The 25092-nt window shown below is 36.6% G+C and overlaps 1 protein-coding gene across 1 annotated transcript in view; it reads right to left on the reverse strand.

Annotated features, from left to right (window-relative positions):
• RNGTT (RNA guanylyltransferase and 5'-phosphatase) overlaps window positions 1–25092 on the reverse strand; it is a 195492-nt gene that overhangs the window by 98199 nt on the left and 72201 nt on the right. Inside the window, exons 11-12 of the mRNA XM_074862047.1 lie at window positions 23960–24124; window positions 3780–3848 (exon numbers count right to left, since the gene is read on the reverse strand). Of these exons, the coding sequence (XP_074718148.1) occupies window positions 3780–3848; window positions 23960–24124 (234 nt within the window). The remainder of the gene's footprint in view (window positions 1–3779; window positions 3849–23959; window positions 24125–25092) is intronic.

Raw genomic sequence — 25092 nt, forward strand, 5'->3', positions numbered from 1 at the left:
AGTAATTTCATTGATGAGTGGGCATAGGTCAAAAAGCCGATTCTGCCTTCTGATGAAGGCGATTCTTCTGATGAAGATAAGAGACCATTTTTGAGAGTTCCATTAAAAACACAAGGTTGGCAATCTGCATGTGTTCTAAAACAAATGTAAGAAGTTTGCTGTTTTGAAGTAAACTTTTAGAAAAAAATGATTGAAAGCTTCCAATCTTTACATAAGCATTCAGAATCTGTGAGTAAGGTGTTTGGCTTTTACCTGCAAACTAATTCACTCATTGTCTAGGGCATGATCCCAGGGCGACATACCTGTCCATGAAGTTTCCTGCTGGCCTGTTTCACTCCTCCTAATTAGCACTTAGCTTCGGTCCCTGCTCTGCCAACCTGTTACATGTAGAGGGATCAGAAAGCTGATCAGATGAAATGGAGCTGACTTAGCCATATGGGAGTTGTATCGGTAGCATCTTAAATGGATAGAAAATGATGCAGGGAAAAGAAGCGTCAGAGAGAAGCGACATAAAAAGGAAATCAAAAGGTGTGTGGGAAATAGGCTACTGGATAGAGAGGATGCATGAAAAGAAAAAGAGGAAAGGAAAAGAGTACAAAGGGAAGAAGAGAAACAATAGTAAGAAAACATTGTCTTATATTTGTCTCTCACCATGGAGTTGTTAGAGAATGGTACATTAATGCAGGGGATGCATGGGGGGCACTATGAAGCACACACCACATCAAATCACCTACAAAGCATTCTTAGATCATAAATGAGGCAAAACCCTCCATCACTTCTGCTAAACATGCTCTTATGATCTGTGAAAGCTTCCAGTCTCAAAGGAAAGGGAAGAAGGGGTAAGAAGGGAGGCATCCGTCATTGCCTTCCAGTTGTCATTGTGAAATTAAAACACTTGTATACCCTGAGCAATAACCAATATAAGTAACTGAAGTAATTGGTGAATTAGTTAGGAATAATGCTGCTCAATTAGCGTGACCTTGCAAAATAAACTAACCTGCACAGGCAGAAAACAATCTCCTTAATCCTGAACGTCGTCTCTACCATCACCAGTCACAGTGCAAAATAATTTCTGCTTCAAAACAAGAACCTTGCTATTCATAATATGAGTTTAGATAGGAAGACTAACAGAAGAAAATGAACCCTATTATATCTAACTGAAACCTTAAATTTGGTAGTAAAAAGTTTTTCACAAGTCACTTTTCATTAAAGCATGTTGATTGCTCAAAACTGAACTAATTCACAGGCAATTGATGTCAAATCTCTTCAAATCCAAGAGAAAAGTGAGAAAACCCAGAGCTCTTAGAGGCTAAAAGCATAATTCCTGTTCACAAATCATTTGGGGTATTTTTATTTTTATAGTAAGTCAGAATTAAACCAAACTTGAAAACAACAAAATGTTCTTTCTCTGTCCATGCTGACTCCCAGTACCAGTGTTGCCTATAGCTAGTGGAGAATATATCCATATACTCAGGTCTAGATGTCTGTATCTAAGACCAGAGATCAAGAGGAACATCTCTGAGTAAATGAAAAAAAAAAGTAACAAAAAAACCACAGAAAAGACTTTCAAACAGACTGACCTAATAAGCTCAACATTCTTTAACTATTTAAATTCTGTATTCTGCTTTATCTATTAGAAGTATGGAAAGTGTGGTTATTTTTCCCAAAATATTTTCCTGTCTATAAATGGTCACATTCTATTCATCCTCCTCTGATGCCACTTTATCCTTCTTCATGATTTTGCTCCAATTTTTGTCTACTTTTCTTCTCCTCAAAACTCACATAAGACTTCAGGAGCTCCCAAAAGATGTTCTTAAATTTCCCTGATATTCTTGAACTCAGCATCATTTCTGTCTGTCTCTTTTTCTACAAGATCGAATATGTCAGTAAAAATGGTTGTTAAGAATTGTTTTCTTCTGGGTATGCCATGGTCTCTTCACTTGAGACAAACTGGTTTTATAAAGGTCTTTCAGTCTCATGGTGACCAAAATTCAGGCCTCTACCCCAATCAACAATAGGTATCTTTCTCTGTGAAAATATGTAATACTTCACACATATAATGGCAACTGTAATACAAAATCAAAATTATTTCAGTTAGTATTCTCAAGGGATCATTTATGTTTTGTCATACTGTTGCCCTTGTATTGCTGTCTATTAATTTATGCCCTCTGTACCACATAAAGAAGCAGCATCAGCTATCTATATGAGCTTCACCCTTTTCAGTTAATCAGCTTTAATACTTATTTCCCAGTTAACAGGTCTACAATAATTTATTTTGCTCTAAATATATTATTTATATTTTCTGAACTACAAAAGCCATTGAGAAAACTGCACATTGCTTAATCCAGGAAAAGCAGTTTAATAACAGAGGCAACAAACTCACATTCCAAAAGTCCTGAAATAATACTGAAATTTGAACATTAAATCAAAATAAACAAATGCATCTCATATTTTAAAGATTAAAAACCTTTATAAGCATTTATGCAAGAAAATGAGCTTTTTGTTGGGTTATAAATTTCACAGTATGCTAAACTAGAAAACACAAGTTCCAGAAGCACACACACACAAAAAAAATCAGATATTAATTCCCTGTAACAACACCAAAGAGACACATTCTGCAGTAGCTTCATTTCAACTAGAAAAGGTAATTTCAAATTTAGCTGTAGTAACTCTGCATAGCTTAACCTCTAATAGCCAGGAAAGTAGGTCTGAGCAGCCTTTACAATTGCTTTAGATTTTAACAATATTCAGGACTTATGAAACTATGAATTTTCTTTACGCTAGTAGTTTTGTTTTGAATTGGAAATAGCTATCTATTAAAAAAAAGAAAAAAAAAAAGGTACATGGTCTAATTGCTCAGTTAGTTTCTGGTTGGCTGATGTAGAACTTGCAATAGAGAAGAGAGGTTAATCTTATTTCCAGATGGAAGTGTCATCACCCTTGCTAATACGATCTACAATATAGGAAGTAGACCACAAAAAACTGTTTTATCTGGAAAACTGAATACAAATGTTTTCTGTGAATAACTGTAAGGGTAAAAATATTTGTCAAATTTGAAAAATCAAAACCAATTCCTTGTTTTACAAGCTAAGAAATAAGTCAACACGGATGATGTTACAGTCACCATCTATGCCAATATACAACACACACTGCAGTGTATCTACTGTACCAGAGTCAACAGCAGCAGTAGTAGGATGGATGAGGCCATGCTACGCATTCTTTAAAGCCATCCTTTCTGCTTAAGAACCATTTACATTAGTTTTTCTGGTTGTCTGCAGTTCTTTTGATGACTTCTCCCCAGCACAGTCATATGCCTTCACACTGGTGAACATGGCTCAAGAATATATCATGCTTTAATTGCACTAAAACAACACGACTCACAAATTTTACTAAAAATTTTAATGTGTGAATATCCTTGAAGAAAAAAAAATAATCCGAGAGCTCAAATCAATGGTTGAAAGATTCACAGAGCTCATGCAGGCAGAAAAAATCCTTCCTTATTTAGTAGCACATTATAGTACACATGTAAAAAAACCATGAGCTGATTCCTGAAAACTACCACCATGATTGATTAATCACACATAGTCACACATACTGTAAATCAGATTGCAACCAGCTGAATTTAATTAGTCTGAGGAACTGGAAAAATAAGAACCAACACTGCAAAGTAATCTTGACCAAAACAAAGATTAGGAAGTAGATGGGAGGATGAGTGGGGAGGGAGAGTGAGAATTTCATTTGAGAGTGAAGCGAGAAAAATCCATTTTTACACTACTTACTCCTGTAGGTTGAAATATCAGTCCATCTACTTCATGGCTAACTTCTCTGGCAAAGCTTCCTTCCAGGAGCTGTGGAACAAAAGGAAAAGTCATCTTTTTTCCATAGAGAAATATTTCACTTAGAAGAGTGCATATCAAAGCAGATTATACTCTACTATTGTAATCATCTGCTAGTTAACTGCTTATTTATAGTTTAACATTACAGCTTGGGAAATGTCAACATAGAAAGCTTCAACAAATTAGCAGTTTTTACAAAGAACACTCAAGGCTGAAACAAGTTTCAGGAAGGCAAATCCTTACATTCTACTCCAGGAAAATGCCTTTGTCCAGAAAGAAATATTGAGAAACCAAGACAATTCTATACACTAAAAGATGAAAAATCAGTTCTGATACAGGACACCACAGTCATTTGTGGCCACATTAAAAAACACATTTACCACTTTAACATGCAAGTAGCACTTATTTTAGATTGAAACTAAGTACTGAAAAATATTTCAAGACATCATTCAAAATTTGTATTTGACAGACTCCCTAACTAGGGCATAACCCAGTAACACAGCTACACTACTGTAGAACTGTCCGAATTAATTTGGATCTTGAATGTTTTGGTTTACATTTTCAAAGACTGTGAATTCCATATGGAGGTGAATACATCTATCAAGATGCATTTACCAGAGAAAAACCATCTAACTAAACAAACTAATGAAACCAGCTAATCGACAGTTATAAGAATTGATGATACACTTCCATGTTAAATTATGACTTGCCTAAGGAAAAGCAAATAACCAATGAGAACTACAATTGACAAATAATAGCAAAGATCGGGAGAATTACCAAAATTATTAATTTCAATTTCTGTTTTACTGTAGAGATGAAGAATCTGTCCTGAAGTTGCAGGTGCTTTTAGTAACATTTGAAAAAAAACTTTGACATATAAATAACCACATGGTCATAAAACATTGCAAATACAGAACTTGGTAAATCACAGTCAGTTTTAAAAGCAACATTTTGGCCTAGACTGTTGATTTTGTACCATTTCCTTTCTACAGTTCAACTTAACTCAATGACCCACTGACTAAATTATTCAAATTAAGTCAGTAAAGGGCAAAAGTATGAAAGGAGTTGAGAATTAAATTTGTATCTTAATATGGGCTGTACAACTCAAAGTAATGCACTTATATGTTTCATGGATCAAAAGCCTGATGGCCAAATATTTCAAACAATAATTATATAACAATGATATTTCACTTAAACCTGTAACTGTTTGCACAGAATAACTGTCATTTTGCTATAAAAAAACCCTAGCTTTTTTCCTTATCCACAGTCACTAACAGATGCATCAACAAATACAGCTTTCACTATTCAACTTCTAGATACAATTTAATTAAAGAAACACACTCATGAGAATACTTTCAGGTATTAAAATATTTTAAGAATATTTGATTCTGAGTAAGAAATCATCCAGGCAAACACTATTTTTCAGTAGAGAAAGCCCATACTTGGAAGCTGAAGCTGTAGATTGCTTTTACCCGTTATTATTTTGAAATTTACAGCTGAGGTTCACAGTGTGATGCATCCTCTACCAGATGTCTACACAAAACAACAAGAACAAAAAAATCCCAAATTCTTTCATAAAGTCATTATTAGTCTGTGCTTCATTGGAGCAATGAGTATATCGGAAAAACATTTAAACAAATGTCAAGAAGTTTAAAAAAAATAAATAAAAAAAAAAATTTCTACACAGTCTTCTGTGGATCACTTGAAAGGTTACTGTCTGGTTCCAAAACTGACTGGACAGTGAGAAATCTGTAATAAGAATGTGCTTCATACTTACAAAGACACATGGGAAAGATTTCATTAAATTCAAGTATCAAAAAATATCTCTCTGAATAATAATAAAAAAAACTTTAAAAATAAAATACAAACTTCAAATTAGCCGACTACTTTTTATGTATTTCTAGTTAGCTTATTAAAAGGCACTAACCAAAGTGGCAAAATGAAATCAACCATCTCTCTTTCTGCTTATTTGACATTCTTAAAGGAACTAGAACTTGAGGACATGGTTACTTTGGTGTTGGATCTTACATAAACTGGATCACTTACTCTTTCCCAAAACACAATTTAAGAATATAGAAACAATCTTTTAATTTGGAGTGTGTGACTCACCTGGGTAAAGCATAAAATTATTATCATGTACTATTTTAGCAGTAGCTTTCTCCACTCTGGTCTACAGTTTTAGAAAACTACATTAAAGCACTACTACAACTTCATAAATGGGGAGGAAAATGTAAATTCAAAATTTACCATTTCAAAAATACATTCTGGTATTCCTTTTCATTCCCTACTGCACCAAAATTATAAAATGCAAGCGAATCTCTCTTGTCAGCCTGACACCTGTTTCAGACTTGAACTCGTTCTCATTTTGGACATTCAGAGTGTTCTAAGACATCTCCTCCCAAGTGGCAACAGATATCAAACAGATTTTAAAACCAGAGCAATCCCCAACAGGTAACTAAACCTTTTTGTACTCTCAGTCATTCTGCTTTCATTCTCAGTTATGCTGCTTTCATTCTCATTAGGTCAATTACAAGTATTTGAATGATAACACTCTAGAAAGGAATTTTAACTAGAAAGAATTAGCAATTGGGGGGAGGGGGAGAGGGAAGTGGGAAGGAGGGAACAGAAGTTTTCTCTTGAGCTTCTTCCCATACACATGTTCTTGAGAATTAAACTATTTAGAGGTTATCTGTGAACAGCAGACTATATATACCCATTGAATACTGCAGACAGTTTGGAATGTCGGGAGAATGAACAGAAAAAGAATGTTTGACATATAAGCAAGTGTTTTTAAGACTAAAAAAAATAGTTGATATAAGGTTTTTAGGTGTATGAATTTAAAATGCAGATACCACGGTTCATCTTTTAAAAAATTATATTCAACTTTCCACACATCTTAAAATTTCTAATTAACTTGAACAGTACGGTCTTTTTTAATCGGCACCGTGATAAATGGCACACCTGCTTGACTGGGATGACTGCCAGGGATCAGATAAAATGCAATGCATCTCAATGACATTTTATAAAAGAGGGGTAAATGATGCATGCAAGCCAGTTCTTCTGGCATGCTATTTCTTGTAGCCTTGTGGCATCTATTTCCACCTGTGAACCCCTTTGTTCACCTCTTGCAGCTTCCTGCTTCCCTGTGAACGCTGCAATAAACCATATACTCATACTACAGTTTATTATTTAAAACTTTTCCCTCTTAATTTATAACTAAATCAAATTTCAAATTATCACTGCACCAATAATATTCCTCTAACGAAAAGAATCACATGGAATGAGTGAAGCTGTATGACGAGTAACAGGATGTCTCCTTGCTCTTTAACCACTGAAATGAGGAACAGCATTATGTCACCAAAGCAGAACTAACACCCTGATGAAGCTGATTTAGCTCAAACACAGAACTAGTCAGCAGTTCTTGAGTGGATAATTGAAAAATCATGCTTTGGACAGATCTCTATACTTATCAATAAAGAAATCACTTGGCTCCTCCAGCAGGAAGAGGAAGTTTTGGTGCAAATTCTGTATAACACTAGTAGGTTTTTATTAATGTTTCTGTAATTCTGTAGTCAGCCACAAGATTCTGGCAAGTTTTCATATGTTACTTTATTCATAAAATAAATCCAGTAGGTACTACTGTGCCTTTTCCTTCACCTTAAAAAAAAAAAAAGAGAAGAAAAATCTAATGGAAACACAGCATGCTGTGAGAGTTATGTAGATTCCAAAACATAATGACAACTCTGAAAAGTCATATTGATTTTCTACAAAATAGTTTGCTAGGGTCCTTGCACACAACTATTATCTATCTGCTATGTCACAATATGCAAATATTCCCAACCATTTTGTCTGTATTTCTGATTCAAAACTGATACTGCTTGTTAGCCTACTGAAAAACTTGGAGATACAGAGAAAAAACCCTTCAAATTTTATAATACAAGACAAACATATGTCCATTTTCCTTGCTTTTTCAGTTTCAGAACTGCTATACGCTTCATTCCATTTCAAGTCAAACTGGAGCAACTCTTCCTGCACCAGTCCCAAAGCAGATTTTCAGAGCCACCTTCAAATTACTGATCATCTCTACCTGTTCACTTCACAGCGAAAGCTGCGAAAGGGAACATACTTTATTCAAAACTATTAGCTACAAATAAATGACCAATTGAACTGTCAGTTAATTAGAATGTAAAACACCTTCAGACATGAGCATACTGTCATTCCTAACTTCACAGAGTCAGCAGCTTCACTGGCTTCAGTTTCAGCCCAACTTACAAGACAATCCCTTCCTCTGATGACAAGCCCTCACCATCAGACTACAAAGTAATTCTCACAAGCTGGCAACTGTCAAGTTTTACAGCCATGAGCTCATAAATCTCTGCACAAATACTACCGATTCTTTAAACTTATTATACAGTCTTTGGAAAAAGATTCATAAGATCCCAGCACCAATAACCACCTTTTTAAAAAGAAAACAATTATTCTGGCTCTTTCCTTGCACTTCTCTAAAAGAGATGGACTATTCTGCTTTTAAAATAGGATATCACTCCTGTTTTATTTTTACGTGACTTTGTTTCATCTTGTTTGCCAGTTTCTATATTTTTCTGTTTTCATACGGCAACTTCCTCGAGAGCCCTGTCTCATCTCAATATGCACTCTTTCATGAGATATTAATTTTCCAAATTCAATATAAAAATTATTTACTTTAACAGTGGTTGCTGATGTACTGAAGACATCCCAGACAAAGTTTTACATGCAAAGTGGGAGGTACAAATGCTTTCTAATGTACAGTGGTTTAACATTCAATAAAACATAGCTGAATTTAACGTGTCTGCTACTAAGTATTTTCATCATATTTTTGTTAATTCACAAGATAAAAAAAAAATCATCTCTATTATTACATACAAGAAGTCTCTGAAGAAAGGATCTATGAATCACAAATCCAGCTGAAGATCTGTGTAAGAAAACCAGTATTTCTATTGGGTACCCTCTCTGGATTTAAGCTTAAAAAAACCAAACCAGATAAACACAAAAAAACTAAAACCCTGCTTAATAAAACTATTTCGCTTAAATAAAAATCAGAATAGAAAACTGGATCTCCCTTGTTATGGGTAGAAGAAAGATACATTCAGAATAATCTACTACATAATATATTCAGAAATTCTGGTTTTGAATTACATCAGAAATCCTACAGAATGACGTCTGTGTTGAGTTGAAATAATGCAAAAATACTCTGTCTCAGATTCAGCCCTACTATCACACTTACCAAAATAAATCAATCAGTAACAGGCAATGATGGAGCCATCACCCAACTATTAATATTCTGAACTGCAGCTTTCAAACATTACATTTTGAAAAGGAGGCCTCCTGGAAAAAAAAATTAAACATGCTGTTGGTGGGGTATAAGCTTCCTTCCAGATTATACACAGGCTACTGTGCAATGCTTGAAAATATTATCAAATGCAGCTTAATGTCAGGTGAGGGAACCTGGTCCCTCTAAGCTATGGTTGTAGTCTCTCTCCTTCCTTCTCCCCAAAATCTTGTTATTTTCCCCTGTCCTGCAGCATTTCTTTTTAGGTTTGTTTTGCTTCTAAAGCAGAGAAGGTATCAAGAATTAAACAGCTGCTTTCAGTCTTAAGGCAAAAAAGCATCAAATAGCATGTGAGTAACTATATACCGGGGGGTATATTATTATACATATATCATATATTATTTAAAAATAAAACTCAAAATCTCAAAACTTTCAACAAATAAAAGTTGGCTACTACTTCACGTTTCAAGAGAAATAGAGCCCAAAATAAAGTGTTAAGAGAAGTTTTGATTTTGGTTCATTGACTGAAATTACTACAAATATACGGCAAATCTTTCAAAACAGTCTTTAGCGACTCTGGGGAATACATGGTTTTGGGAATTAAAGGGAGCATACGCATTCTGAAAAAAATAAAAAAAGGGGAAAAAGGACAAACCGTCAAACTGAATCCACTCAGACTTTTATCTTTTTCATGTTTGGGATATCGTTCACCTCACCTAGTGTTAGCATCTGAAGTAAAACAGCAGACCTAAACAAATCTAGTGTAAATTAACAGCTTGGGGGGAGATGGGAGAGGATCAAAGACATACTTCTGGCAGTTCAACTGCTTCCTTCCCTTCCTGCCCAAAACCAGATGTAGTATGGATCACCACTTCAGACTAACTTTCAGACAGCTATGAGGATGAAACCCTCTCCTCTCATGCATGTTTAATTTCCTCTTCAAGTGATATGCTCAAGAGCCAAGTAACTTTTTTGAGAACTGTGCAGTCTCAAGTTACAGCATACTGTGCTGGAGCACCACAATCTTCATTAAGTTGGTCCAATGAAGTATTGCATGCACAATTTAAAAATTAATGTCTATTTATCAACATTTTTTTTTCTTCCATCAACTTTTCTTCTTCATTCCTCTATTTAGACACTGACCAAGACATCTCTGAAGAGGTTTTCGGGGCAAAGAAACAAGCTTCACATTTCAAACATTTCACAAGGAAGCTGATGTAACTATTCATATATTTCAGTAATGTCTCCTCTAAACTCACAATTATAATTTTTTTTCATCACCTGAAACCATCCCATCTAGACTAGACATAATATTCCAGAAGGGCCATAGCAGCAAGAAAAAAATGCACTCCATGTTCTCCTCCACAAGACTCTCCATTCAGGGAGACCTCTTGATATATGGGTACTTCCCAAAGTATTCACCAGCCAATGGCTCATTACAACTGGCTGCTTGACTCAAAATGGCTCCTTCCAAGTAACTGCTAAGGTCCTGAAATCATGGCCCATGGTCTCAGGAATGTGACTTAATACATGGCCATAGAAGTAAATATTTCTGCTTGTGCCCTGTGATGCCAAAAGCTGTAACTAGCATCTCAACATTAACATTTATTTCCCTCACAAAATCACAAGTAATCCATCTCTCATTTATATGATTTCATGTTTTCCTCCAATCACCTATAAAAATGTTGAAGAGTAGATTTTTAGTAATTTAACATGACCCAGTTTCCTTTGCATTATTCTCACTTCTTCATACTTTATGTCAAATAAATGAGGTAAAAACAGTATCAGTTGAAGTGTGTCTTTACAGCAAAGTCCAATTCTATATTGCATCCTCGATTATTCATTGTACTTGGCTGTTTAAAGATTCCTAATTTTCGTTTGCTGGGAAACTGCTGGAAATGCAGCATAACTGAGAGTACAGTCAGAAAACCACAGCTTATACTAAATATTCTTAAACTAATATACTAAAAAAATCATGAAGTTAAAAAATATTTTGTGGCCCATACTAACGGTCTAAAGATGCATAAAGGAAGAGTAGGATAAAAAAAACTGTAGAAAATAAATTTTAAAATGAACTCTCTAAGAACTAATTATTTGAAGAAATTTTATATGTTAATTAAGACCCAACACATATTGAAGAATAACTGCTACATCTTCAGTAAACCAGTGAATGATCTACTTTGCCCTAACTACGTAAGGAACATAAACTTCTCACTTGCTCATTACTTAAAAAGAAATTTCACGCTCTTGGGCTGCAAAATCAGTCTGTAACTCAAACTGGATGAAAAACCTTTAAAAAAATTTATGCATAAAGCTCAAATCCTAGCTTTCACACAGCCATCCACTCAAGATACTAATTCAAGATATAAACAGAAAAGCTGAAAACATTTTGTCTGTATGAATACATACATCTCGGAAGTACTTGATGTTAAGCAATAACTCAGTACTAAACAAGAAGAGGAAAAGTAAACTCCAAAGGTTCATCTGTTTAACAACACTGCTATTCTGAACTATGGGAACAGCTGAATCATACAGTGATGAAAATTATACCAAGTGCCTGCGTAAAGACACATGGGAATTTTCTCAGTTGATAAAATTTAAAAATACAGACTTTTTATAAAATACAATTTTATGGAAAGGCTTTCAGTTTGTGAATTTACTAGAAGCTCTGAAAACAATCATACTGAAAGACTAAACCTCTTTGCCAAGTTAATCATACAGAACATTTTGGCTCAAAAGACATTAAAAACACCTAATTACTGCAATGGATTTGTTCCCTATAAGAATAAAAGCAGATAATGGCAGCAATGTGAGACTGATGTTCACTAATATGATCAAGAGACTAATTATTATCCATGAATCATTTGTAGCATTCAAAACTTGATTAATGTCAGGTCAAGTTTAACATGTGATAGGTTTTATTAGTAATGCTTGGCTATCCCACAGCTTGTCAGTTTAAGCGAGTGCCATCTGTTAGGTGTAGGAATAGCCAACAGCCACAACAAAAGCACAGTGGATACAACTGGTCACTGAAGTACATTTTAAGAATTCCATAAGGGAGCTACCCGAATAATTTTAAACACACTAGACTAGAATTCAGCACAAAAAGATCTACTAAAGATAGGAAATCTGTAGCCCAAAAAAATGCAAGTGTGCAAGGCAGGCTTTTCTCTCTTTAAAACTTGACCAAAGACATACTTAGTAATACTGAATTTAGCTTCACAGATTGACCAGTCTCTAAGAAAAATTCTTTTGCAAGAGGAGTATGTGCATTTTCCTTTCTACACTCCTTTATCATCTTTAGCAAGCATTCCTGCACAGAATACACCACTTTACCCTTTAAAGCATCACTCATGGTATTCAAGTACCATGGCGCTACTACTGGCTCATGTAGCAAAACGCTTTACCGACAGTCTCCCAGTTGTTACAATTAACAGATAATGGCAAGAAGAAATCTCTTTGCAGTAGGCTCACTTTTCTAGTAATTTCACATCACTTTGCGGGTGGCCAGCTTTACCAGGGGTCACCTCTCCCATGAACAGCCCATTCACAGCTCTTGCAGCAGGACAGGAACTCACCTGCTATTGTAAGAGCTCACCTGGGCACCTCCACAAGCTCTGCACTAAGAACAGCGGGAGCAGCAAGGCTGAAATAACATGAAGTGGCAACAGACAGGTGCATGCACAGAGAGGAAGGAAGGTGACCTAATTCTACCTGGGTTTGCTCTGGCACCTACATACTTGTCGTGGTTTGAGCATCACGCAGCAGCCCTTTACTCCTTCCCTAGCGCTGGGAAGGAGAAAAATTAAACAAAAGGCTCAGGAATCAAGGTAAGGACAGGGAGGATTAGCTCACCCATTTAAACGGTCACAAGCAAAAGGCAGACTCGTTAGGGGAAGAAAACAAGAACATCACTTTAATTCAAGCACTAACAGAATCAACACTTAACAGACAGAATGGGACGGGACAGCGCATCACCATATCTTAAAACACCTCCCCTCACATCTCCTTTCTTCCCGGGCCCAGCTTTTGTTCCCGATATTTCTACTTCCTCCCCCAGTGGCACAGGGGCAGGGGAGGGGGGTGCAGTCAGTTCCCCGAGTCTTCCTCCAAGCAGGAGGGAAGCACTCCTCTACATTCTTCTCCTGCTCCACGTCTTCCCCTCTCACGGGAGACAGTCCTCCACAAACTCTCTCCGCCCTGAGTCCTCCCCACAGGATGCATTCGTCTCCAGATGCTCCGGCGTGGGTCACCCCCACGTGTTGCTGTCCTTCCAGCGCTGAACTACAACAGTGGGGGCTGCTTCTCCCCTCAGAGTCCCGGGGGTCCTCCACAGGCAGATCTCTGCTCCTCCAGTGACCCCCATGGGTGGCAGGGGGCGGCCCTGCCGTCTCACCACGGGATACAGGGGGGCTCTCTGCTCTGCCCTTCCTTCCACTGACCTCCGTGTTTGCATGCATGTCCTCTTTGTAACTCCTCCTCAAAGTCCCAACCACCTGCCAGGTTCTCCTTCTTAAGTTATCGCAGAGGCAAAGCTAATTGGCCTGGCCTTGGTACAAAGGCAGGTCCAACTCGGAGCCAGGGGAACTTTGAGAAGCTTCTCACAGGGGCCACGCTAGAGCCCCCTCCCACACTACCAAAAACCGCACCCCACAAACACAGCACAGTACTCTCCTTTGGTCTAAAACTAGTTAGAAACTCAGCAGGAGCACTGAAATAAACATTTATTTACCTCACAGCTACAACAGCCCTCTCAGATGTATTATAAATGTTCTCATTTGATGGCTTTCTTGCATTCTAAGTGGATGAAGCTGAAAGGCTGCAGATTCAGGCTGCCACTAGCATAACTTGCAGTCTGTACTTCAGCTCCAAGTGTTCTGTTTTCTGTCTAAGAGCATGATGTGCAGGGCTCCCACACTCCTTGATGTCTTGATGCAAAAGCCAAGTATTACAAAGACTTGATGCTAGTAGGCCAGACACCATGAATAACATAATTCAAAGAACCATAATTCCCTTACAGTTTCTTCCTCAACCATTTGCCCATGTAATGTCTGACAAGGACCCAAACTACTCATGCTTAGGCACTGCCATTCTAACTAATGACACCACTCTTCACCGATTGTCTTTTAAGAAGAGCAATTCTGCAAAAAAGTCTTTACCAGAGTCTATGTATTCTTTCCAGAACATGAAAGCAATAGAAATTCCTGTTTATAGATGGGGAATGAGCAACGTCTCCAAGCAAGAAAGCCAGAGAGACTCAACCCTTCTATCCGCAACCTGCTTGATGTCATGATTGAGGTACCTCTGAAAAAACCAAGTTATTCCACACACCGGACCCTCAGAGCTTTCCCAGCTTCTACTAGAACTGCTGCCAGTTTCACAAGGGAGTGTTATAGACTGCTTTTTTCATAGAGAACTTAAAGCACAAGAAATCATATATACCATCATCTGAAACCTGCTTCTTAAATCTTTTCTACTACACCTCTGAAAGATTTAAAGAAAAGCCATTTCCAGATATATGATTAGCTGGAAGTTACTGTAGACTGTGATAGGATGCAACCTCCGATACTGAGATGGTGGAAGAACTGCACTAGCTTGATTTCATTACCCAGCCACAAGGGAAAAAACGCTATAGTGAACAACAATAAAATACATTGCGGAGGTGGCAGGGAATAAAGTTTGATGGTTCTATTTTGGTTTTTAATCTCTTTTCGGTTTTGCAGCTAATTCATTAACTGCACTCTTTAAAGATGCTACTAACACTAGCTATATGCCATGTTCCTTAATTATTTGGATAGAGACATTTCAGAAAAATGTAGAGCACGCTGCAATAAGAGTCCCACTGAGCTATCACCAGCTTGCTGGTTCTGAGTGAACAACTCCAAAGGTCATGTACCTAATATATTCAAAACAATACCCAAGAATAACAAGAGCGCTATGTGTGTTAATGCTTAATTTGACAGCACATCTGCATTCCTGAATTCAAAATAAGCATTAGGCATTTCTCACTGTCAATCTCTTCTCAAAAACACAACTAAGAAATTGACATCAATTAACTATGATGTTTTCAAATGCGTCTTTCAAATAAGAGAAATAGGCTGCTTCAAGAAACTCTAATTGACTTCTGTGATAGCTTCAAAATGGGAGAAACATGGACTCCTCAAGGCTTTGAGAGAATGCCACTGCCAAGCAGCAGTAAAATTTCATATTTATTTTACCTGATGAAGAAACAAAGTAATATATTTCACAGCTTGGCTGTTTAGAGAACTGGCAAGAGCACAGTAAATTATGTCAACTTCCAAGGTACCTTCAGTTTTTTTCTTTCTGGGATTGGGATTTTGTCCACATCATGTTCCGCATGCTCTCCTACCTGGCAGAGCGCACCTGTCTGAGACTAGAGTCCTGCTGGACCTGGAGGAGGTTTAATAGGTGCCACTAGCAAATTCTTTGACCTATTTACAAATGATCTACAGTCTGTGACATTCCTGAATGGATGGCAGATACTCAGTAAAGTCTGTTACCCCATGTCCTCAACTGAGCAAGGTTCTTCCACTAATGTTTAGAAGCTCCCTAATACTCTGGTTTTGATCAAATACAACATTCAAAAGTTCTTCTGATGTCGAAGGAAAAAATGACATGGGATTGAGAGCACTAGCACCAAGTATATTGCAGTTTGTTCTCTAAATGATCTTCCAATGCTACAAACTTGGTAGGATTTATCTGTTATCCAGCCCCTGTGTAAACTGCTACAACATAATCTGGTCTCTGGTTGTCAAGAACATGGACAGGCCTGTTTTAATTAAATCAGATAATTAAGGCTCATGTTTTATTAAGCATTTCCATTAAGACTCATCAACAAAGACAAATTCGTATATACAGTAATTCAATTAGACAATAAAGTCTTCATACATTTACTTTTATAATGCCCAATTCAAACTGGGCTAATGTATTCCACTGGGCACTGATGCAGTGATTTTATCACAAAAAGTAAGATATAACATTATATTCTGGATGTTTGAAAACATCTGGTTCTTCCACTATGCAATGGCACTTGAGGGCTTTATTTGCTACAAAGTTAAAATTAAAACTTGCCACTGTAAGGCCATAACAGTAAAACACTAAGGTTTTATTATTTCTTGATTTTAAAGAAGATTAATTTTTCACAGTATTTTTTTGCAAATTAGGCATATCACAAGAAAAGAAAGAGCTAGCAAGGATGTCCTATATCCTGTATCATAATAAACTGCTTTAAATTTCACCCCCATCTTTACAATTTTCTTTGTGCTTTTATTCATTTTACCCAAATTAAACGCATGTCTCTTGAACATCGTTCCAACAGGAGAAGGCTGATGGCTTCCCTGTGGAGCTGTATTGCCAGGAGGCAGTTTGGAAAGTGACAGGCTGTGAAGTGGCACAACAGACAATATTAAACAGTTGCCCCTCAATTAATGAGTGGAGTGACCCACTTAGTCACCACAGCTGAGTCCTCTAACTAATTCAGAAGATATCAAATGTACCAATTCAATTGCCCATACTGGGATACCAACTGGTAATTAGGTCCAAAAAGATTTGCATTTTCTATGTTTTGGTAATACACCACCAAAACTGAAAGTAGAATCACTGTTAAAGGCATTTTTCTTACTTTAGAAAGGTATATTATTTCCAATGCCCAAAATACAGAAGAAATAGTTTACAAAGATGTTAGAATTTTCAAAGCTCATGTTAAAATGTTAAAAGCCAGACTGAATATGTACTGTTCTGACGCTTAAACTTACAGTGTGCACCAAGTATAACACTTCATCCATATGCCTTTATTTTTCTGCTGTTTTCATTGTTTTCTTTCCCACACTATAGTTTGGCAAGTCAGAATTTAATTATATATTCCACATCTGAATTATTCTACATTAATTTAATTTGTACCACTAGCAATATCTAACATGGGCCACTAGTTATGAAAATAATCCTTCATGGAAATATTCGAGACTGTTTGTTTTAACTTCAGTAGATCATTTTCCAAAAAACGTGAAATGTATCTAATGTGTGAATAATTTCTTAAACCAAAAGCAAAAAAAACATTTCCCCTTTTCCCTAATCAAAATTATACTGTGCTGAAATATTATACTTGACCTCCAACATCACAAATAATAATAATCAAAAGCGAGTAGCCTAATCCTTTTTTGTTAACTCTAGGAAATGAACACAGATTCCTGTTCATGAACAGGTCTCCTCAAGTGACACCACCAGATCAAGGAGGCTGAAAAGTTAACCGTAGCCGAGTCATTTTTTTTCCCTAGCACGAGGGAAAATCTTTTGGTGTAATCCAAATCAAATCAAGTAACTGCAGCCTCCCTGCCCCACATAAAGCAAAGGAACATCTAGAGGCAGCTGGACACCCCACCAGCCCTGGCCTACAAAGTCCCTGCTATCCTCATCCTCCCACTGTCAGAAATCATGTTTATTGAACAGTATCCATGTCATTTCAGTGCTGCAGCTAGTTGCATGAAATAGCTCCAGTTCAAGCACTGAATTTTAAGTGGTAGTAACCTACATTCAGCTCAAGAGCCACAGTTTGGTCATCTATTTCATATTACAATTTACAAAGCTTCCACTTGGTCTGGCTGGCTGTCCTTACCTTTAAAATTCACATGGTAAAATAATTTTAAAAAATCAGGCTGAAGTACTACATGCTGGGATTCAGGACAGCTGCCAAGTGAAGATTTCAAATTCTAATATAAGCATAATGTAACATCTTTCCAGCTTCTTATTCACTACTTGTTTACTAGGTTCCTCAGGTCAATCATTATCTGCATTTACAGGCGGAAAAGAACTCCAAGAAGATTTGAGTAATTTTGACCAGCACAAAAGCATCTAAGGGTTGAAAAAAGCAATACTGCTTTTACAACATTTGACTTCCCCCTTTTGCGGAGATTAAACAGGACAAAGTGAGGAAGAAACATACAAAGTAAAGAAATAAAAGCAAACAGAAACAAAATGGTAGAGGGGAGATGGGTTAGAAGATAATTAAAAGGAGATGAGATGATAAACAGGCCAAAAACCTGGAACAGAACAGATGGAGTGAGGACTATGGTGTAGGCCAGACACTGAAGAGTGACTGCCAACTCTGGGTCAGGAAATGCAGGATTGAAAGGTGAGCCGATTAAGCTACTCCTTAAGGCATAGAAAATAAAAACAAAAATAAAAACAAAGGAAACAAGTCTTTTTGGCATTAAAAATCCTCCAGATGGTAACATTCCACCTCCACTGAGATGCGGAATTCAAAGTCTCCAATAAATACACAGAGATTATTTGACACTGCTGCTGCTGCCATTGAATTCTTTCATCTTCTGTCCCATGACTGCAAACCTTTGGCTGTAGGCTACCTGGTGACATAAAACTGGGCTTTGTGGTCGTTTATGGTCGGTTTTAGGTTACCAGCTCTCTCGACAGACATGGATGAGCTATGTCCACATATTCTGCCTTTTATCAGGGTTAATTTTTTCAGGCCATGCAAATACTAGCTTACAGCTGCCTGCAAATACTTCACACCGACATCAGCAAGTCATGCATTTACACAATCTCATTCACCCTCAAAGGTCCACATCCACTTAATTTTCCAAAGAAGATCACCTCAACAGTAGCTACACATTTATTGGTACAAACTTTTAAACATTCTACCCTTCTTAACTACAACAGAAGCAGTTTCAAAAAAAAAAAAAAGTCAAATGAACCAGGAGAACAAAATAAGTCATCTGTCAGTTCACAGATTTGACTGAAAACTTTCAGGAAGATTCTAGACCATTTAATCTTCTAACAGAGATTACTCACCTTCATTCTAATTCCTTTAGGACAAGCTGTCATTTAAAAACCAGATAGTAGTCTAAGAACTGACAAGTCATTGACATACAGCGTGCTAACATTTGAAAAAGGTTGTTCATTTGACCTGTATCATTGTTTAACCTTTAGCCCTATTGTTCCATTGAGAGTGATGGGCACAATTCTCCATGGGACCACTGACTGCACAGAAAGGAAGTTTTTTCCTACTCCTGCTAGACAGTATTTTCACTAGACAGTAAGCTTTAATGATGACATTCAGGCTGGAACTGTCCACAAAAAAAGCCTTGCAAAAGGACTGTGGGTTGGTTTAGGCAGTGAAAGCCAAGACTTGCATCATCTCCAAGAGTTTAATTACTTCTGTGTACCTGTACTTCCTGTTTAATATAATGAAGATAACGTACTTGTTGAAAATCCCAAAATATTTGTATACATGAAAGGCTAAGGCTCCAAGGCTAAGAATATGCAGCATATAAAGCATTAACCTCACTGGTCTTTAATACTTCAGCATGAAGGAAGCCTGAAACTCAGCTTCTGCCATGGACTCCTGCTATCCTTACATGATGGGTAGGAGAGCTGGCAGATTTGACAATGTCATCTCCTTGAATTCTGATCCACACTAATAAATGAAAAGCAAGCAAGCTATGCAACAAAAGTGATCAGTCATGCAACTGTAATAACAAACAGCAAAGATTCAACGTTGCTCAAAAATATCTTTCTAAAAGAATTTGGAAGTTACATTAAAAGGCAAAATCGCTTACAGAGTACATGTGTTCCCAGCTAACACTGGAAGTGTAAACTGTGTTTAATGATTCTTTGATTATAGAGGCAGGCAAATTTAGTGATACTACTCTCTCCATCAAAGTTCAAGAGGGTAACATTTTTAGAGATTCCAAGAATATACAACCTTTCCCAGGTGACTGTCCCTTTCTTTTCCTCCTCTTACCACCAAAAGTCAGTCTTACAAAAACCAAAAGTCCATCAAAAGATCTTAAAATAATGTTCAAGACAACATTATAAAGATATAACATTGCAAAGATATAGCCCTTATTTCTAAAATCTAGTACGAACAACAAATGTCAAGGCACAACTATAAATGCTGCCATACTTTATAATTGCACTTTAAAAGTGCATTTTCATTTCACAATAAATTCATTTTCAGATTAGAGGAAAACCAGCCAGTACTCTTTAACTCCAGTATTAAAGTCCCAAATCCATAACTCTAAGAACAACTTCATTATTGGACATATTATATAACACAGTACAAGGTTTACTGCTGTTTCAAGTAACTACTACATTTTCACTGGAAATAACTAAACCTATGTAGAAAACATTCATTTTTCCTGGTATAATTACAAGTTTTAGCCACTTATTCTGCTGTTTAATATAGTGTTGAGACTCCTGGTCTTTTTGAGTAATCTTCCTACAATCCACCCAAGGTAACATATTTACTGATATGTGCTATTGTTAGTAAGAAGAATGGCCAACAATGGCTTTCAATTTGGAATACTATGCCTTAACTTGGGTCATAGAAAAAAAACGATGGAGGGAGGCTGTGAAGGGAGAAGTCTACAGTATTTACTTTTGTGAGGTTCAAACTACACCCTGGGAATGTATTTCAAAAACTGAAGTTTCTCAAAACAAAAATAAGATGTGATGTGTGGCTGCAGCTGCAGTAATTCAGAAGTACACTTGATTCTTTTCTTGACCCTAAGCAAAACCCAGCTACACTTCAAAAAAACCCAAAACTCCAAGACATACTCAAAGAATTTTGATGAAACACGTTCTGACCAGTGGATGGTGTTTCCACTTTCCAGTCTTGAATATGGTGGTACAACCAGAGATCTACCTTATCTGTGGCCAAGGACTGCTACGTCCATTGATCTTTCTTTGAAAATAACAAGCCTTGGGGGTGACCTGAGAAGCTACATCTTCTGTCAGTGAAATACAAGAATTGGAGGTAGGGAAAAAAAACAGTCTTTAAGAAAACGCACAGCTTTTCTGAGACTACTCAAAGGTGTAAATCTTTAAGGACCTCTAGTCAAGAAAGGAAGAATCCTGTTAGGTCCTTTCTAAAGATGAAAGGATCCCACTGTTCTTGGAGAAGAACAAGAAAAATGGCTAATTAAACATATGGAAAAAAATCTACCTAAGCAGGTCCCATTTGTCCGGCCTTTAGCACCCATTCAGCTGCCACCATCTCTGGAGATGGACTGATGGATATGCTGACTCAATCTGCATGTGAGCAGACTGAGAAGCTAGAAGGAATTCCTTATCTCCCTGCAGACCTTGCTATACTGCACACAGAGTTGGTAAACCCTGTCAAGATGCTTGTCATCAATGCAAAACAAACCCAGCTTGCTCTTTCAGCTATACTAATGATGTATTCATCACTATAAGTACATTTGTTACTATAGTTGCAGAGATGACTGAATAAACATAAGAAAAAGATCTCTGGGGCAAAACAATACCATTTTAAAATAGTCCTCTTTCAGAATAGGGCAATGCTTCAAAAGAATTGTCTATTCTGACCACATATAATAAAAAATTCTGTTCACAAAGTTGTCATGAATATGAAGATATAATCCCTGCATCATTATCCTAAGGAACTGTTACAGGAAACACACTCATCAAGTTCACAGAAGTAATGAAACAATAAATATATTTTTGAGGTAAATAAGAGCAACAGTAATTCTTGGTATGAATATTATTCTTTTGAGAATATATTTTTATGAATACTAATCTTCTGAGCAGATAAAGATTTGAAATATATTTTGAATCTATAATAGAATCATAGAATGGTTTTGGTTGGAAGGGTCCTTGAAAGATCACCTAGTTCCAACATCCCTGCCATGTGCAGGGACACCTTCCACTAGAACAGGTTGCTGAGGAATCCCTCAGAGAAGGAAAATGTGCTATACAACTGTAGTGCAAACCAACCATTGACTTTTACTCACTCTAACCAGAGGGCAAGTTCACTGACAAAACAGGCCTAGTTAAAAAAATAAACTTTCGAAACATATAGTTTGATAAAACCCAGGCTATTACTCTTACTTTATTTTCCTACCAATTTGATCTAATACATGCACAGAGTGGATAAATCATAAATGTTTGAAATTATTAAAATAAGAGAAAAATAACACTGGCTATTTGCTCTGCACTGCCAGTAACTCCACCCCTCTTGCTCTCTGTGTGTATCTCCAACTGCTGCATACATGAACATTCTTCACAAAAATGAAGAAAATTGGCAAGGTAACAGCTTCATTCCATAATTCACAAGTGAAGCAAAGCCAGTGGCAAAGACAAGGACAAATTAAAGAAATATTGTGCAAGCATTAATGTCAAAAGCAATTAAAAGTCTGTTGTGAAACAAATTCTAGCTGTAATTTTTTTTTCCCTTCACCAACATATTTGCTTTACTGCTGGGTAATAAGACAGTCACTGTCTTAAAGGGTTTATGCTCAGAGCTTTAAGAAAGACAGAGAAAGACCAGTAAATAGCATAATTTCATTGCTGATTTTAAAAAGTGCCACAGTCAGAACTGTTAAAATCCAATACATTGGAATGCCTGTGGACAATTCAGAAATCTCCTTTAGACAGGAAAAAGAAAGCCATTGAGCATAATTTTAATTTCCTAGGTTTTGGGAAGGAGGGAATCATTTCAATAGTCATGTGCTGGCAATTAGATTTAACAAGCATGAGACTTGTTTACAGATGTATTTTACCTAGACGTTTTTCTAGTAATGCTTCCAACCATGTTCTTCCTGGGATTTTTGACCAAGGTTAAATAACCTGCAACTTCAGAACACTTTAAGAAACTACAAATTTATGTAAGAAATACTTTTTAAGATGTATTCTTTTTGTTCCAGTTTCTTTTAATTTCAAGCTCAAAATTTTGTGTCCTAGACAAACAGCCTTTTTCCCCCCATGAAAAATTTACAATGCTGATCTTAAATAGACAAGCCAAAAATGCAACAACATAAATACAGAGAAGCAATCAAAACATTTATAGTGCTTTATCCACACAAACTTCTCATAGAATTGTTCAGGACTTAAACTTTCCAAAGACTGCTACTCTCTGCCAGGTTTTTTTTGAAAGTCCAGCTTGTGCCTTATCTCCTTATTTATTTTTCAGCCACTCTGGGTTAGCCAAAATACCATTACTGCTCCTCTTGGGGTGAGACTCATTACTTGCTACAGGATCAGGGAAATGACAAAAGCAAATGGAAGCTGACAATCTGATGTTCACTGCTCTGTTGATGAGACACAGGACTACTTCTAACAGCAGTGCTGAGAAAAACAGGTTCCTCTAGAAGAAAGTATTATCCAGGAGCCATTTAATTCACAGAAGAGAATAAAAGTATTTTACAGAACATTAGGATATGTCTGTACTGAAGAAAAGAGTGTAGTGAAAGACAAGAACTCATACATATATTTGCAAATTATATGCATTACCTCAGAAGACCTAGGGCAGCATTTTAATAAATAAAACGTGGAGACATTAACTAGAATGGGCTCTTAGTAATCACTGCTGAACATGAAGGGGGAGTTCAAGCACAACTCATGATTCTTAAGACTATAGCCAAATGGGAACTGGAAGTAAAAAGAACATTATATTCTTACCTACGAAGGAGGATAGTGTAAACAACATAGCGCTCAGACAGTCCCTTGAGCTCAGAGACATTTTAGACCTAAAGCTATTAACTTCTACATGATCATTCAACATTACAAAACTAAAGAACTAGGTTTTGCCAAAGTAAAGGCAAAATAAATATGGGAAAATAGTAATTCACAAGGAATAGATAGCTTAAAACCATTTTTCACAGTATCCCAAACTGTCCATCTGCCCCCAAGCATTGCTGAACATTTGGTTAGCAAAGGAACTTGCTGGAAGTTCTGCTAAAAAAGCTGAGGGGAAAACCTATACCCAACACAGCTTTGCTGCCTTCAGCGCCACAACATAAACAACTGAAATCAAGTTTACCTTTCTTGAAGTGTAGATGTCAAAAAATGGTTTGTTTCGAACACTGAATGGTTCCTGTGCTTTGTCAATAAGACCATTTTTCATCTTTTCATGTCGTGGAAATATAATCTCTTTCTCTATACATGCAAGTCGAACATTGAAATCACAGTCTCCAACAGGCTGTCCCTGCCAAGTTACAAAAATCAGTATTAAAACCAAACATTTACCAAATTATCTGAACAGTCTAAGTTTTCCTTACACATTATCTAGAATCATACAGACACATTAAAATATTCTCAAATCACTAGGTGTTTTTGCTAAATACTTGGTTTTCAAGTATTTGTCTCAGGCTGTAAGAGGTTTAATCAAATCAAAGTTCATCAAAAGATAAAAACCTGTAATTTGTCTTCAAGCATATGTGAGTTAAATACCTAAATACCTTTAAAGTTAAGCAAAATAATTCAAATATTCCCTAATGATAGTTTTGGATATAGCAGTTACATACGTTTCCACAGAATTTTCCTCTGAAGTCATTTAGCTCATTTTGTTCATAATACTTTTAACGACAACGCCACAATGCAATTTACAGTGAAGTAACCTCATTGCTTTAAAGGTATCATATTGATGCCTTGAAAGAAGCATTAATTATGTAAATGTTTGCTTTTCTGTCACAGAAAAAAGAAAAATATAGATGCAGTTGGAAAATGTGCCAATAAACACTGGCTGCAAAAACCTGCAAGATATGTGATGGCTCAGTCACAAAACGGTAGTAAAAGTCCTTCTTTAGGTCTCAGTAGCACACTCTGCTCTTTCAAGATCTGAAATAAAACAGCAGCTTTACGTTGCTCTTTATACATTTGGTGCATTGCACCAGATCAGTATGATCATTCAAAATTCGCATCTGTGAGGTTAATAATTGCTTGTAATGGAATTTATTATATTTTGAGCATTAGATAGTGAGGAGAACACGCTGTGGATATCACTAAGAGAAAATAAGCAACTGGCAACTTATGAATTCTAAAGTTAGTTTCAATCAGATGTGCCACTTTCATAGCAATAAGGCACAAAACGATAGATTTGCATTGTTACAAGCATGATACAGCACTGGAAGTTATTTACATGAGATCATCCCTCATTTTGTCACCCCATTCACA

This window comes from Strix uralensis, chromosome 3 (assembly GCF_047716275.1).
Source record: "Strix uralensis isolate ZFMK-TIS-50842 chromosome 3, bStrUra1, whole genome shotgun sequence".
Lineage (NCBI taxonomy): Eukaryota > Metazoa > Chordata > Aves > Strigiformes > Strigidae > Strix > Strix uralensis.